This window comes from Bidens hawaiensis, unplaced genomic scaffold (assembly GCF_021521415.1).
Source record: "Bidens hawaiensis isolate Kalapana, Puna unplaced genomic scaffold, B.hawaiensis_p1.1 tig00008933_1, whole genome shotgun sequence".
Lineage (NCBI taxonomy): Eukaryota > Viridiplantae > Streptophyta > Magnoliopsida > Asterales > Asteraceae > Bidens > Bidens hawaiensis.
Genome location: NW_027491648.1, coordinates 306,780 through 323,258, shown reverse-complemented (window position 1 = coordinate 323,258; position 16,479 = coordinate 306,780). Strand labels below are relative to the sequence as shown.

The 16,479-nt window shown below is 34.3% G+C and overlaps 3 protein-coding genes and 1 non-coding gene across 4 annotated transcripts; 2 read left to right on the top strand and 2 right to left on the bottom strand.

Moving 5' to 3' along the window:
• On the bottom strand, positions 1-4,523 carry LOC143530357 (putative WRKY transcription factor 3). Its single transcript, XM_077025910.1, has 5 exons — positions 4,485-4,523; positions 1,935-2,066; positions 1,359-1,866; positions 477-633; positions 1-393 (listed from the first exon to the last, which is right to left on the bottom strand). The coding sequence occupies exons 1-5, from the start codon at positions 4,521-4,523 to the stop codon at positions 258-260; spliced, it is 972 nt and encodes a 323-aa protein (XP_076882025.1). The 3' UTR covers positions 1-257.
• On the top strand, positions 3,603-3,675 carry TRNAK-UUU (transfer RNA lysine (anticodon UUU)). The gene has a single exon. It is a non-coding gene; the product is annotated as a tRNA-Lys (tRNA).
• A 246-nt stretch (positions 4,524-4,769) lies between the features above and the next one.
• On the bottom strand, positions 4,770-6,505 carry LOC143530346 (uncharacterized). The gene is made up of 2 exons (XM_077025903.1): positions 6,282-6,505; positions 4,770-5,158 (listed from the first exon to the last, which is right to left on the bottom strand). The coding sequence occupies exons 1-2, from the start codon at positions 6,433-6,435 to the stop codon at positions 4,893-4,895; spliced, it is 420 nt and encodes a 139-aa protein (XP_076882018.1). The 5' UTR covers positions 6,436-6,505; the 3' UTR covers positions 4,770-4,892.
• Positions 6,506-11,616: 5,111 nt separating this feature from the next.
• Positions 11,617-15,060, top strand: LOC143530345 (protein REVEILLE 8-like). The gene is made up of 9 exons (XM_077025902.1): positions 11,617-11,795; positions 13,240-13,297; positions 13,375-13,498; positions 13,736-13,870; positions 13,958-14,083; positions 14,189-14,298; positions 14,391-14,450; positions 14,772-14,903; positions 15,033-15,060. Exons 1-8 carry the CDS (start codon positions 11,647-11,649, stop codon positions 14,856-14,858), a joined length of 849 nt encoding a protein of 282 aa, XP_076882017.1. The 5' UTR covers positions 11,617-11,646; the 3' UTR covers positions 14,859-14,903; positions 15,033-15,060.
• The last annotated feature ends 1,419 nt before the right edge of the window (positions 15,061-16,479 follow it).

Genomic DNA, 16,479 nt, shown 5'->3' with positions numbered 1-16,479 from the left:
TATTTATTTTTGCTACACATTGATAGATACATAATCTCACCAACATTTACATTTTCAAAAGATTATAATGTTAACTTATTGCTGACCCATATTAATTTTTCTAACATTAAATATCTTAAAAATTACAAAGAGTATAATGGAACAAGGTGCTATGATATATTTAGCCTAGTGCCACAAGCTACAATAAAACCCGAACCATTTTCGGATGTTTTGTTTCTACACGACGCTAACTTATTACATAAACCCGAGTTTAGCAACTAATTAGCTTTCTTGATTGGCATTTCATGATTATGTTTACCTTCATATGTTGTAATAAAAACACTTGGATCATCTGATGTTCTTTCCACATGTTTCCTTACTTCACACTTATCGCCTGTGCATCTGTAGTAACTTCTGCACAAGTTAAAAACATAAACTTATTTACCGAATATACATAAATTTTCTTCTAGTAAAGTTATAATGTAATAATATTAAACCTCGGATAAGGGTTTCCCTTGACAACTTTCTGCCCGTATTTTCTCCAACGATAACCGTCTGAGGTTGCTTCTGAATCATTGCCATCATGGACTACAACCCGAGGTTCTTGTGCGCGCTCACCGTGTGTTTCATTTGATTGACTCAAATTTCTCCTGCAAAATAAAAAAAAAAAAAAAAAAAATAATAATAATAATAATAATAATAATAATAATAATAATAATAATAATAATAAATGGGCTTAAACTTAATTGCATAAGCATGTGATCTTTTGAGTAAAAAAACTAGCTTTTTATTAACAATTATAACCAGAAATAAAACAAGAGTATAAAACTATAATTAAATTTAAATTTAAGTGAACTAAAGAACTGTCTAAAATGGGTAAAAGAAAATATTAATTCAAAATACAAAGCACAAAATATAGTAAATTGGAACACCGTTTCAACTAACTGAACTTGAACAAAAACTGACAGTTTGGTTTGGTTTTATGTTATCGTAAAAACTGAACTTTCGGCACGGTTTCAGTTTTGCATGCAATAAAACCAAAAAATTGAACCAAACAAATGTCTAGATTTTCATTTTTTAACTTGGAATCACAAGTAATTTATAAGAATTTAATAAATAGTGTAAATCAAATATTTTAGCAATTTAGCCTAAATGTATAGTAATAAATTAATCATTTGTTAAAAAAAATTAGTAATCATCTGGTGTTTTGGACCATTTTTTTTTCCCAAAAATTTTAAGCTGAAATGGTAAAACCGAAGCCAAACGGTTAAAAACTCAAAAACCAAATTTCAGTTTTTGATTTGTTTTAGCCAAAACCGACACATGCACACCCTAGTTTCAATTGGTCAAATTAAAGTGAAAAATTCAGCCACATTAAGTATAACTAATTGCACCTTTTTTAACCCGAGGAGTTGCAGTACTAGCATCAAATCCTTCACTTGAACCATGATGGTTAGACTCTTTGACTTTGACCAAATTGGTCAATCGCGAAGACGATCCAACGACTTCATCATCATAATCAACCGAGTTATTTGGAAACTCGCGGTTTACATCTTCACTAGCCCCATCAAACGCATGTCGTCTAGGAACCCGAGGCTTTGAATGATTATGCTCATCTTTATACACAATCTCAGCTATTTTCCCGTCTATTGATCTTTCAACCTTCTTTTTAACCATACAATTCGGGTGAGTGCATTTATAATAACTTCTTGGATATTCACTTCCTTTTACTTGTTTTTGTCCGTATTTTCTCCAGTTATAACCATCATAAGAAGACTCGTCGATATTATTCGTGCATAACTGTGATCGCCTATCGTTTCCAGGCTTCTTTGATTGTGGTGCAAGATTATAAGGTGATGCTTGTTCATGACTTGCATTAGATGTTTCCTAAAAAATTATAGTTATAGTTAGCCTTTTGAATTTTGTTTACAGAATGTAAATAGTAAAAAACTAACCATGTTTGACAATAGACTAATGGCTGCTCTTGATACTGTTTTTGCCAATGGTTTATATAGCAATTGAGATGTGTGGTTTGATTTCAAGGGCTTATCAGATAAATGGAATGATTGAGTTCCGGTTAACTCCGCCTGAAATCAAGAAACCTTAGTAAGCAGCTAGGGTTGTTCACGAGCTGAGTTGAGCCAGGCCAAGGCGCCAAGCTTGGGCGTGGCTTGGTTTTTAAAAGGATATTTAATAAATACATTTCAAGTTACCATTTAATAGTTTAATACTTACGAACTTTAAGAACACTTAACAATCAACCATTATTCAAACTTTTTTTTATAAATATTTATATTATTTGATACTAGTTTTGTCACTTATTATATGTGATTTTATAATTATAATTATGGAAATTAGTTTTATCATAGGGTAGTTTTATCACTTATATATTATATGTAATTTTATGAGCCTTATAATTATGGAAATTCGTTTTATTTAATGATAATTTTGTCACTTATAATATGTAATTTTTTTATTACAATTATGAAACATAATTTATTTGATGGTAGTTTTATCACTTATCATATGTAATTGTATGATTACAAATTATGAAAATTAGTTTTTAACACATATGTAAACTTATTAAAAATATGTAATTTAATTATTCATCATATATCTAACTTATTTATTTACCCATATGTAAACTTGTGATTGAATATAAGTAATCACAAAATGAAATATAATAAATGATAAAAAAAATACCCATAAACAATATTAAATATACAAAAGATAAATAAGTATAAATAACTGTTTGTTAAGAGTTTTTAAAATTCTAAGATGGGTTTGGACTTGAAGGTTAGAAGAGACGAGTCGTTGGTTCAATTGTGTGCCAACTAACCGTCAACTTCACCTAACTATCAACGTATATGCTATGGAGCGTCATGTACAAGGGGTCACAGCTTTGGCCGTTTTAGGCAAGTTGGTCCACTAAGTTATATAGTCATTTAAAGTATAACAACAAAATTTATTAAAGTTGTACAAAATCATTTTAAATTAAAAAAGGTGTTCGAGTTAGGAGAGGAGTTGTTAAAGTGAAATATACAAGTACAAAAGGTCAAAGACATATTAATAAGTTATGAAAGTTTATAAAAGAAACAAATAAAAAAGTAAGTGATGTTTAATTTTATATATTAGATGGAACTTTTGTGAAGGGGCCATGGTGGTATAGTAGTAGGCGACGTGCTTTGTAACAGAGTTCATGAGTTTGAATTTGGTATTGTGTTTATGTTAAGAGTTTATGTAATTTACATAAATCTATATTGATTATGAGATTAGAGCGCTCTTAGATCGGGTGTAATAGGATGGCACCTTAGCCAAACCATTGCATGCCTACAAGAGGGCGATGGTGTGTTAACGGACTCAAGAGCTCTTTTTATGTAGCCAGTTTATTTTCTAACCAATCACATAATCCAAACATTATTTTTATATTAAAAAAAGATTATAAAATAATTGTGTTGTTAGTTAATTCATAGCGTTTTTTAATTTATTATTCATAATAAGAAAATACTTCATAAAACCTGAAACATTGGTAGTCAAATCAGAATATTTTGTTCGAAAAATTAGAATACTTTGTTCACAACAAAACGTATTAATAAAAACATCCTGCATTAGTAAATAAAGAAGCCGTTCTAGCTCAGTTGGTAGAGCGCGTGGCTTTTAACCACGTGGTCGTGGGTTCGAGTCCCACGGATGGCGTCTTGTTAATTAATTTTTAATAACATTTGTTATTTTATAAAAAAAACGTAGGCATAAATTTTGGCCATAATTGCGGGACCCTTCCGTTTCGGGGAGGTCAAACTCCATTAAATTCCATTGTCGGCTCTATGCATCCAAACAAAAACAACATTAAATTAGTTTAGGGTAGTATGTTGTTAGAAGGCCTAATAGTCTATGCAAAGTGCAACACCAAGCCTTCTTCGGAAGTATCTCTTGAGGTAGTAGTATAACATTGGTCATAAGTTTTGTGACGGGTATTTTAGACATTTAACAAATGGAGATAATTGTAATAAACCGAGTGTAAGAGCGTGATTGCTGACATTTCCATGGCTAAATAATGATATCCTAGCAAGCTCGCAACAACGACCCATGTAAATTACAAGACTTTTCTGAAAGAAAGTGGTTAATGCTTACCAGAATTCACTACATTGTTCTAAAATAGTTTCAAATGTCACACTAAAAATGTTGAGTGTAAACGAATGAGGGGTATTTTACAAGAAAAAAATTGGTAGAAGTTTGTTTAAAATAGATTACAACGGTTTTCTAAACCATGAGAACCTTTATCTGAAAACTCATGCAACTTGTTAATACTCAGCTAACCCACAAAACCGTTATTAAGAAGTTATGATAAGAAGCCAGTAAAAACAAGATTCAAACACCCATGACACAGAAAAGTTCAGTGTTTGCCATTACACCGCGCCTTCAAGGTTACATGCTTGGATTTTCCTTCTAAACTAGCAAGTGAAAGAAAAATCCAATGTTTTCATTACACTGCCCCTTCAAGTTACATCTGATAGCCATCTCCCGAGCCAGCGATCACTAGCCATAAGAATTATCTAACCTTGGTAGCGGAATTTAACCAATTAAATTACCCTTTTTTTGTAAAAATTAAAACTGCATATGAAAAATTGTCGGTTTACGTAACTAAGAAAACAATTTTATTTTTAGTGATCATTGCTAAAACTCTTGACACAATTCGTTTCCCATTGGTGTATTTGGAGTGTCCAGACCTAACACGATCGATCGACGGTCCAACTGTGAATCCACTGCACTCGTTTTGTGCACAATTCTAGCTTACAATATTAACTTCCAACTTCATTTTACAAATACAAATATGGTTGGATGTAAACATTTCCAACTTGAGACATACAATCATTTTCATGAATTATGTACAAAGCCATACGAAACCAGAGTACCTACTTGAGAGGAGAAAGAATGGTGTATACCAGAAGAAATGATACAATGACAATCGCACCACCAAGCGTGAACCCTGGACCAGTCCATAAACTCAAGTTCGACCTCTCTGCCCGTTTAATGGGGTCCGTCTCCTCCGATAACGGGTAGTTGGATCGCCTCGGGTTCCAACTCACATACTTGTTAGGGCTAAACTGTGAGAACATGTTCTTCTTCCCTTGCTTCTTGAAACTTGACCATGCCTTATCCCAATCGGTTGAAAACTTATCTGTCCATATACAGAACAAATTATCAACAATTCGGCGAACAATAGATCAATAACCTAAATTAAGTAACTTCCATGCAATTCTACATGTTTAATCATATATGATGTGTGAAACTACTCATTTAGTTCATATGCTTGTGGTGCGTATTTGCGATATACAATTTCTAGGGATTTGACTCGATCCCTCGCAAACGTGTTACAACAGTCAGCTTCATTCTATGCAACTCTACATGTTTATCAGTATACTATTTGTAATGCTACTGGTTTAATTTGTGTCAAAATCAATATGGACAGACATCAAACGGAAGGCTCAGATATTGCGGGTAGTTCCAAACGCTATTAAAAAAAAACTGTGTGTTGTGATGCGTATGCTCAATTTTTACGGTTTTGCAAAATTCAGCTTCAGATTTGAGAACAATTCAATTATTCAACAGAGATATATATAGCAAGAAATCATCAACGCTTCGAAGAAGAATAGATCAATAACCTAATTTCCATACACTTCTACATGTTTAACAGTATCATGTGTAAATCTATTCAATTAATTAACGTGTGTGTGGATATACTCAATTTGTAAGGTTTCGGCTCGATCTATCACACACGAATTACAACAATCAGCTTCAGGAGAACAATCGAATTATTATATGCAACAACAGATTACAGATCAACAGAAATATTGGAGACAAATCATAAACGCTTCGAAGAACAACAGATCGATAAACTAATTACCATGCGTTGTACACATTCCTCTGTTAAGCTTTTACCGGACAAGCGAACGGTTCACGGACATCAAACCGAACAACGTTTCGTTTATTAAGGAAATGAACTTGTTTGTGAATGGTTCACAAACACAAATAATATTAATCACATAACACTCATATATATATATATATATATTTGTTTAATTGATTCGGTCGGTATTGCTTAATTTGCCTTCATTCGTGTTTGTTCATTTAGTTAATCGAACGAAATTCCTTGTTCAGGTTCATTCGTTCGTTCACGGTCCTGTGTTCAACCGTATATGATGTGTGGAGATACATACTCATTCAGTTCATGTGTTTATGGTGCGTAACTGCACATATTCAATTTCTAGGGTTTCATATGAATAAAATTTAGAGTTAAATACCTTTGTTGTTGTTATTGTTATTATTATTGTTGCGATCGTCGCCGTTTGAAGGAGACGGTGGGCGTGGTTCTCTGGCGGAGCAGTAGCAGGTTTTAGGAGGTTTTTGATTCCTCCATGTGAAGCTTCCTACGCTCATCATCGCTCGAATATCCATCTTTGAAGACGCTCAAATTCCAGCCACACAATATGCAAGCGGTTGCGTGTTTTGTCTTCCGTGAAGATGATGGATGGATTCCTCTTCTTGAAGATCATTTTTAACGGAAAATCCCGAAAATACTCGCGTTTGGAACCGCCTTCGATATCTAGTTAACTTTTTTAAGACAAAATATCGACCGTCTATGTTAATTTTGTGTTAATTTTAATGCTCTTGACTCGTCTAGGAACACAAATAAAGAGAAAACCTTCCACTATAAAAAACCATACTAAATTAGGTTTCAAATCTAAGAATTTAAAGACTCATACCTCAACGATCTCACTCATGTTATTGGGCCAAAATGCCAATTTTCCCCAAGTCCCTGACTGTCCATTTTACCACAACAAATTAATAAAACGTTAAATTTGACTAAAAAAAGTGAAAAAGCAATGTACATCCTAAATCCATTCAACCAAGTTGTTTAAAATGTCAAGCGATAGTATTATCAACATATTATAAGAAGCCACATGTCAGATAGAATATGTTGTAAAGAAAATTCCATCAAAACTCCACAATTTTTGTCAGAACTCACAAAATTTCCAACGAAACTTACGAAAATATCATTGGAACTCACAAAAAGTTCATCATAACTCAAAATTTGGGTCAAAGCTCAAAAAAATAGCTAGATGTCACAAAAATTTGTACGCCACAAGAACTTTTTATATGTGGATACTTGTTGTACGTGTACAATACTGACATCTGACATGTTTAAACCATCGGATTCGACAAATTTAAGATGAATATTTAAGAAAATTTTTGGTCAAATGAATATTCTATTGAACTTTGTTAAGTAAAATTAAAATTTTGAGGGGTTTTTTTTCTTTCTTTAATGAGCTAAATAACTATAAGCCCAATTTGTTCAAAATTAGCCCACAATAGGCAAAATAGAGTGAGCCCTATTCTAGGCCTGGTCCAGAAGGTTCAGTCCATTTGTGTCGGTTCGTTTGACTGTTTAAGGGTCCCTGTTTACTACATAATATTCATTTTTCTCAACTAATAATTCATATTTCATAGGCTTACAACTATACAATTGCATCTCCACCTTATGTTATGTGTACGTTTTATTGACTTACTGTGATTTGGCTTAGACCCGCTACCTAAACCACTCCGAAGCGCCCATGTTGCACAAGGAGCGAACCCATGTGTGTGGGATGAGTGCTGGTATGCAAATCGAAAGCCAATGGGCACCCAAATTATTTTTGACACCGACACTCATGTAATTTGTTTTGTCAGTGTCACCCAAATGTCGGTAACTTAGCCTATTTTAATCTTAATTCACCGCTTCTCTACCCACTTGTATGATAATAGTTTAATTGATTATAAGGATGTTTATTATTTGATTGATTCATGTTTAGATTGAGTACTTAATAGTTAAAGAGCTTAAAGTTTAAAATTAGTCGCTAGGAGTTTAGTCTGAGTCTTCAAGGTTGATTAGCCATTTAGATAAAAATTGAAGTTAGACATCCAACCAAATTGACTAAATCGGGCCGAAAACCCTAAAAATAGAGCGACGGACATGCATGAAAACTAATTCTTGGGTCTACCAATGTGTCTCACCTCATTACATTGCCGCATATTTATCTAAGCAATGACGTATGTAGCAATAAATCATACATTTGCTTCATATAGTGTCAAAACACAAAAGCGGATCAAGAATCCACTACCATTTTAAAAAGAATCAAACATGATTGAAAGAAGCTAAAAGAAGAGTGTCCAGGGGGTGGTGTGTCTACAACGCAACACGCGGTGGTTAATTCAAAGCAAATCAAGGTGGATCTTTAGTTTTTTTGAATGACTGAGTCACGCACTCACTAATTCTACTCCCAAATATGCACCTTCGTCCATCATTGAAGCCGAACCTTTACCACTCATGTATGAAAACCATTTTATACTCTCCTTGATAATTGATACCACTTGGCTAGAAGCTCATTGGTAAATGAATATTTGATAGTACCAAGACGACGAGGGTAAGCATTTATGACTATATGAGGCAAAGAAGACGCATCGACAACATAGATGATGTACGTGCAATGCGTAGGCTAGATTAGGCGAATAAGAAATGGCGGCCATTCACCTTCTGATTAGAACTCAAAAGAAAGTACCCGAAAGAGGGGCGCGGGGGTACATGTGAACGCCTCAAGTGCCACAGTGGGTTTTAACATCTAGGGTACTAGAGATATTCCTCTATAGTACCCTAGACTACCATGAAACGCTACCAATCCTACACCATCATCTCAACATTTCCAATAAAATATCCTAAACTACCTTTAAAGCCCATCTTTAGTGATGTTAATCCTTTCAAGTAATCTAACCATTATGTTTTTTTTAGTAAACTTTCATATTATACTAAACTTATTCGAACATAAAATTCAATTCAATAAAACATGAAATAAAATACAATAGATGATTAAAACCAATTTATTTTTAAGAAATTAATTTTTACATTCGAAGCACCAGTGTCTGGATCGTCATGTCACACCAGTTGATTGAAGTGGCTAAATAAAGCATTTCTATGGTCATTTCTTCCTCATCGGTTCAAACTCTTGGTGGCAGTTTAGCTATCAGTGTATGATTTTAAGTGAAATTGTTAAACATAAGAAGAATGTATGAAAAATAAAATGTGATCAAGTAACGACATTTTCATCAAATTCGTCACTACATCATCAACAACTATAACCCGTGAAAGCTAAGCCCGACCTACTTGAACAGGTGACAACGATGTAGCCGCTCGACAAAGTCTACCGAAGAGGGTTGCCTCCTACCCCCAATATAATGAAAATTGAAAACAAAGAAAGCCCAATGGCCACCCAAGGCACGTGAACTATTTCCTTTATTAAATCATTGGCCTATTCGTCCAATTTTGCAAGGCTGTCGTAACGTCCCATGTTTTGTGGATACACTTGACGACACGTGTCCAACTCCGGTTATATAACCCAAAAACAACATTACCTCGATCAAAACATTAAACATGACCTTAAGACTAAGGGGTGTGGGGGCTTTAGTGGGGGCAAGAACCAATAATATTATGACGTGTGGCAGAGAGAGAAACTGGATAAGGGGGTGTTGGAGCCCCTGGTGTGGAGGGGCTCCAGCGAAATTTTTTTTTATTTTTTTATAAATATATTCAAACAACATATTATTAAAAAAACTCATAAATTATTAAAAAAACAAACATTAATAAAAAAACACATTAATATCTAAAAATAAAATAAAAATTAAAGTACTAAAAATAAATATTCTTCTTATTCTTCGGCTTGGTCTTCTTCTCCCGCTAACCGGCTCACGCCTGCCTCATAAAATAAAAATGGAGTATAATTATATAGAAAATATATATATTTTTTTGTTTTTTTCGGCTCCCCAACGGTTCAAAAAACATCAAAAGTTGTGCTCCTCTCTCTCTTCTCCCGCTAATCGGCTCACGCCTGCCTTGTTTTTCCCGCCAGCGCCCTGGTGGTATGGTGTTAGCGTCTGGAGGCGTGAGCGAAGGGGCTCTAGCGCCCCCGTTGAAGCCCCACACCCCTCAGTCTAAGTCTTTAACCGTTAGATATCGGTCATCTAACGGCCATGAAAGTTACATGGTCCCAGGAACCTAAACTAGTGGTCATGAGAAGCTTACACTTTGCAGAGGTGGGGCCCACTGAAAAACATTAATTATCTCGAAAAGTCGCATGTTTGGTGTTTTTTTTCAGTTTTAATTCATTGCAGTAAATAGGCCAAAATACAAAATAAGCCCCTCATGATATCAAACATTTACAAAATACAACTCATCTTTGTAAGTTTCTGTGTATAATATTGAATTGAGTTCAAATAAATTATTATTGCATGCTTGGAAAATCAGTATACAGTTATTATATCCTTATACGTATGAGCTTTATCTCCATGTATTTGTTTATTTAACTTTCATGTAAGAAGATTTCACATATTCTTCTACGTTTTGTGTATCGTCTTGAAAGTTTCAATTAATGTTAAGAGAGGTCTTCATATTTACCTTATATATGTTGATTTTACCTTTGACGTTATTTTACTAATCTCGTGAAAATAACGTTAAAAGTGACGGACGGTTAATCAGGCATCATGTAGTGGCGTTGATAGCTGAAAGATAAGGGTACATGCACCGATCAACATTGTTTTGGGCGGACTAAGCGTGAAATACGAATGAGAGGAGAACTCCAAGTTAAGCATGAACCCGAGAAGTCTTCACTTGGATAATCAAAAACAAAATTACGAGTTTCTTGCGAATACGGCAAACACTGATTAATATCAGAGGCAGACCCAGGAATTATTTTCTTGGGGGACGATATCGGAATTTAACACTAGTTTTAGTGGGGGCGATCGGGATTTTCACATACAAATAACACTAAAAAACAAAACTTAAGGTGGACGGCCGCCCCCCTTACAATTAACATAGGTCCGCCCCTGATTAATATGTGGGGCCGAACCTTACACCTTAAGCCCCCAACACTATCACAGTAGTATCACTCTTTCAAACTCAAATAGGAATAGAGTACTCACATCACATTATTCTAAGTGTATCAACTATCAACTATACAATAACTCACTACCATCATTACATCATAATATTTATAAACTATAGACATTAAACAAATCTTTTCACATGTTACTTCTCAAATAAACCTACTAATTCACCAAAATTTCAGTGTCCTTTTAATACGTATTTTAAATTCATAAAAACCTAATACTACATATAAAATTTAAGACCCACAAAAACAAGTGTACCTACTGCAAAACATTATACCCTAGATCACGAATTAAAAATACTTGATTCATTAATATGAACAATTTGGTTAAATCTAATAACCTTAACTTAATACTAGGATACCATCAACCAACATATCCGCAAATAAAAAACGACCATGCCCATAAATAGGCCGACGGAAACCAAAACATGTTACATGAAAACCAGAAAAGTATAAGGTCCAAAATGCATAAAATAGAAAACACAAACATTAACATTAAAGTTTGCAACAAGTGGGACGACTAATTAATCGAAGTCAGGCTCAGTTCACCTGAGCCACAAAACACACGCACACACACACACTGACCAGAATCCAGCAAATTAAACACATAATATTGCAACTCCACCATCAACTCTCTCTCTCTCTCTCTCTCTCTCTCTCTCTATCTCTCTGTGCATTCACAAGAACAACCTCCATGAATAACTCTAATAAGAATCATGCACATTCAATGGTGGCTGCTTCGGATAGTTCGGGTAAGAAGGTACGGAAGCCGTACACGATTACAAAGTCCAGAGAAAGCTGGACTGAAGAAGAACACGATAAGTTTCTTGAAGCTCTTCAATTGTACGTTAGTAATTATTTTACTTGACTTTTTATATATAATTATAATGTTTAACTAGTCTAGACAACATGTTATCGGAAAGTTTAAAAGCTATGTGTTGTGTGGTAACTAGTAGACCCTAGTTAAAGTGTCACGTGAATGCTACGTAGGCATGAAATCATTAACTACGTAGACATGCCCCCCCTCTCTCTAACGCTCCTTTTGACTTGAGTGGCGTACTGTTTAGGGCGTTAACATGCCACTGTGGCATGAATAACGCCCCATAGTTAGCCATAACATCCGGTCTAAAAGAGTTTTCCCTATTAAACAAGAATAATATTTGACTTATTTTTTTTAAAAATTAAGAGGTTGTTTCGAATAACCAGCCAGAAGCTTACACGTGACACATAGTGCGTCATGGGGCAACAAATTCTATTAGCAACCTTTGGGTTGGTGGGGCCATGGCGCAGTGAATCTCCTACGCCAATTTAAGAAAAGTGGTGAAGGATTTGGCATAGGAGAAGCTATTGCGCAAAATGTTTATTTATTATGCCAGGAATGTAATATGTTGCGATTACAAAGTCCAGAGAAAGTTGGACTGAAGAAGAGCACGATAAGTTTCTTGGAGCTCTTCAATTTCACTTGTTAGTAATCATTTAACTTGAGTTTGTATATATACATATAACTATAATGTTTAACTCGTCTAAACAACATGTTTAGTATTAAGGCTATGCGTTGTGTGGTAACTAGGAGACCTTAGTTAAAACGTCAAGTCAATGTCATGTAGACAGGAAATCGTTAACTACATAGACATGAACACCCCCCTCTAGCGCTCCCTTTTTCTGGAGTGGCGTACTTTTTGGGGCGTTAACATGCCTACGTGGCATGAATAACGCCCCCTAGTTAGCCATAACATCCTGTCTAAAGAGGTTTCCTTCATGTTCAACGGTTTATGTTTTCCCATTGTGGTTTTATAATATAGGATACTAGGAACTACAGACTGATAAGCTTGACAAAATAGCCTTATAATTTTTTAACAAGATTATTATTATTAAATAAGAAGTTGTTTTAAATAACCAACAAATTCAATTTGCAACCTTGTGTTTGGTGGGGCCCTGACGCAGTGGATCTCCTATGCCAATTTAAGAAAAGTGGTGAATAATTTGGTATAGGAGAAGCTACTGCGCAAAATGGAAATTTGTTATGACAGGATTGAAATATGTTGCGTTAAGAAACGCGAAAGTCAATACTACATTAAAATAGTCATTTTAGTGATTTTCCCTAAATATAAGTTTGGTGCCATGTGGCATGAATTGATTACAGTTTGCTTTCTATAACCATCATTAAGACATGAAGGTTGAAAAATAATAAAGTGGTCATCATGTTTTTGCAACTTAAAACCCAAATCTTTAAGCATATGCTTACTGTTTAATTAGCAGTTTGTGTCCCCTTTTTGTTTAAGCACAGGTTTGATCGCGACTGGAAGAAAATTGAAGACTTTGTTGGTTCCAAGACAGTAATTCAGGTGAAAATTTACATATAATGATGTATGTTCTTAATGTCCAATGTTCAATTTGAGCACACAATTCAATCTATTTGCAGATACGCAGTCATGCCCAGAAGTATTTTCTAAAGGTCCAAAAGAACGGGTCAATAGCGCACGTCCCGCCACCTCGTCCTAAACGCAAGGCCACACACCCTTATCCACAAAAGGCACCCAAAAATGGTTTGTATATGATAAAGTTGTAGTTACATTTTAGGCAAATTGAATTTTAATAATTCAAACTATGACTTCTTGACCGATAATAATCCATACTGACAGTGTTACGAGTGATATTCCTCACGTTTACTTTCCTTTTCAGCCAATAAGCCATAGTTTGAATTATTAAAATCCAATTCACCTAAAAAATTTCACATGTTTTTTATATAAGGTTTAAAACTATTTGATTTGACTTTGTGACAGTTTTATTGCCACTTCAAGCATCAATGTGTTATCCTTCCTCAATGAGTGGCCTTGCACCTGGATACACTCCATCTGATGGAACTATGTCATCACATGATGAATATGATCTCCATGGAATTGAAGGCATGCATGCATGTTTGTAACCTATCGTTTCGCTTAATTACTTTTCTGATTAATATTGGAAAGTTATGCTGACATGTAATATCAAATGTCATTTTTCAGCTAATACTGGATCAAAGGGTGTGGTGAACATTCCGAATATCAGTAATAGTGGCATTGGGATGTCAAGTAGAGAAATGCCAAGTTCTGAATTATCTATACAAGGCGAACAAGGCCCTGTCCTTCATGGTAATTCTTTTGATTCAATACATACATATATATATATATATATATATATATATATATCTACATATTATGTGATCATTAATGTTGTGATTGTATAACTTTGTTCAGGTATACCAGATTTCTCTGAAGTTTATAGTTTTATTGGAAGTGTTTTTGATCCACATACTAAAGGACATGTGCAAAAACTAAAGGAGATGGATCCTATAAACATTGAAACGGTGAGATTTAATCGTGTTAACGTTTATTTCATTAACGCGCTTGGATTTTTTAATGTCAATAAAATCTTAAATATATGTCATTGAACTTGCAGGTCTTATTGTTAATGAGAAATCTCACAGTTAACTTGACAAGCCCAGACTTTGAGCCAATGGTAAATATGTGCTTTTCACGAGCATATATGATATATCCGTTTTTAATTATTCGTAGTAACAGATTCAAGTTTGATAATTTATTTCAAGGGTTATGTTATAGGCACGTACACTAAATCTATACACCAACATGTATGTCACATTATACGGGTCAGTATATACTTTTCGCTATAACATTATGGCTTATAGGGTTATACGACCCGTATAACTAATGTTAGGAGAATCAGTAATTTTTGGTCTTCAAGACTACAAGTTACAGACTACCATCCATGACTTCTGTAAATATTAGTAATTTGACCACTAGATGATGTTGATGGGTGCAGAGAAAGGTCTTGTCATCATATGACATCAGTTCCAAAACCATAGGAGTATCCGAAGTCGACAATGTTTATGAACAATCAGAGCAATGAGATTATCGTGTTGAACCATAGGGGCATCGTCGTAATTACTAAGTAGTATGTCTTTTCCTTTGATCTATACTGCACTCGATCTACATTATCTTCATTCTTTTGCAAATCATTTATACAACATACTTAACTGAACATACAAGTTGTATCTAAAATGTTCGTGTCTTGATTGATCAGAACTATATACGATAACCGTTTGCAAGCGTACTAGGGGAAGTTGAAGCATATTGGTGTGTGAAGATGGTTAAATATTCAGACAAATGGAGTGAATTTAATTCTTGAAGATCTTCTTGTTGTCATTTTATCTTTTAACGTTTTTTCGGTTAGGTGCATTGTGTGTTGTAAGAGTGGTGCTACTGCAAGTAAAAGAGGGGAAGTAGTTAATATACCGATCGAAAATACAGTTGGAGAGCAATTTCTAGTTTATGTACCATTGATTTGAACTTGAATATGTTTTTCTTCTATTGCTAGCTTTTATCTTGAAAATGTAGACATAGACGTACTATTAGTTTTTAGCACATTTGTTTTTTTTGTTTATATATATGTAGATCAGTAACAAATCTATGTTTTGCATTAGACCATGTGTAGTTAAAACGCTTCACGTATGAGCGTTTTGCGACACGTTACGACGTGACCTCCTAGTTAGCAATGAGGCGTTTTACAAAAAGTGATGTAGTGGTAAAAAGTCCTTACAATCATTACGCAATTATTATAAATTAAATAAAATATAAATAACTTAAATATTTGACTGGTTGGAGTTTATGGGAAAAAACCTGATTGGTTAGAGGATTTAACTGGGTAACATTTTGTTCAAAACTTTTTTTTTTTTTGTAGGTGTGGGGGTGCGGTGGGGTGGGGTGTTCACAGAGTTTTGGGTGGGTAAGACGGCCATTACACATGGCTAATCAGCCTCAGAGTCCTTAGCCCCTTCCATCGTTACCCCAACATACTAATTTTAAATTATAGACAACTAAATGTTTGAGACTTTAAAAAACATGTGTGTGAGAGAGATTATGATTATATATAACTAGTTTTGAAGACACACGCGTTGCGTCAGGCTCGTAAAAGTTTACTAATTGTAACATATGTTGTTATTATCTGTATATAGTAAAAGAGACTTTTGGTGCCACGTCACAAAGTCGCCCCTCTTTCTTTGCCGAATCTTCCTAATACTCAGGTACACTCTAAATTGTCTCTCTTGTTCTATACAGATTTTACTTAAATAATTACTATCGAATTCCATTAGGATCATTATTGAAACATGAATTAGTAGTTCATCGTGTTTGATTGTATAAACATCCTTATTTGCAGTTGAATTGTTGTGAATTTGATACTCGGTTAGGGTTTTAAGCACCATTGAGAGCGATGATGAATACTGTATACTAATTATCATTGTGAATCTGGACTATGTACAACATCATGTAATAAAGTTTGTTGAATTTCAGATTTGCTGATTATATACAGGTTTTTCGGTGTAAGTCTTGTGTTGTTCTTTATACTATTGGTGATGGGATCTCCTGAAACACATTACTATGCTTTAAGGTAAAGATTAAATATGCTTCAACTTTTAAGATACTTTTTTCTTACATCTGTGCTCAATCATTTGTACATTGTTAGGGTTGTC

Coding starts and splice junctions, on each gene's coding strand:
- LOC143530357 (XM_077025910.1), bottom strand. CDS start 4,523: ATGGCTAGTGATCGCTGGCTCGGGAGATGGCTATCAGAT. Junction 1,867..1,934: donor TTAGTCTATTGTCAAACATG/GTTAGTTTTTTA, acceptor ATAATTTTTTAG/GAAACATCTAATGCAAGTCA. Junction 634..1,358: donor AAAAGGTGCAATTAGTTATA/CTTAATGTGGCT, acceptor TTTTTTTATTTT/GCAGGAGAAATTTGAGTCAA.
- LOC143530346 (XM_077025903.1), bottom strand. CDS start 6,435: ATGGATATTCGAGCGATGATGAGCGTAGGAAGCTTCACATGGAGGAAT. Junction 5,159..6,281: donor TAACAATAACAACAACAAAG/GTATTTAACTCT, acceptor GTATATGGACAG/ATAAGTTTTCAACCGATTGG.
- LOC143530345 (XM_077025902.1), top strand. CDS start 11,647: ATGAATAACTCTAATAAGAATCATGCACATTCAATGGTGGCTGCTTCG. Junction 11,796..13,239: donor TTTCTTGAAGCTCTTCAATT/GTACGTTAGTAA, acceptor GTTTAAGCACAG/GTTTGATCGCGACTGGAAGA. Junction 13,298..13,374: donor GTTCCAAGACAGTAATTCAG/GTGAAAATTTAC, acceptor ATCTATTTGCAG/ATACGCAGTCATGCCCAGAA.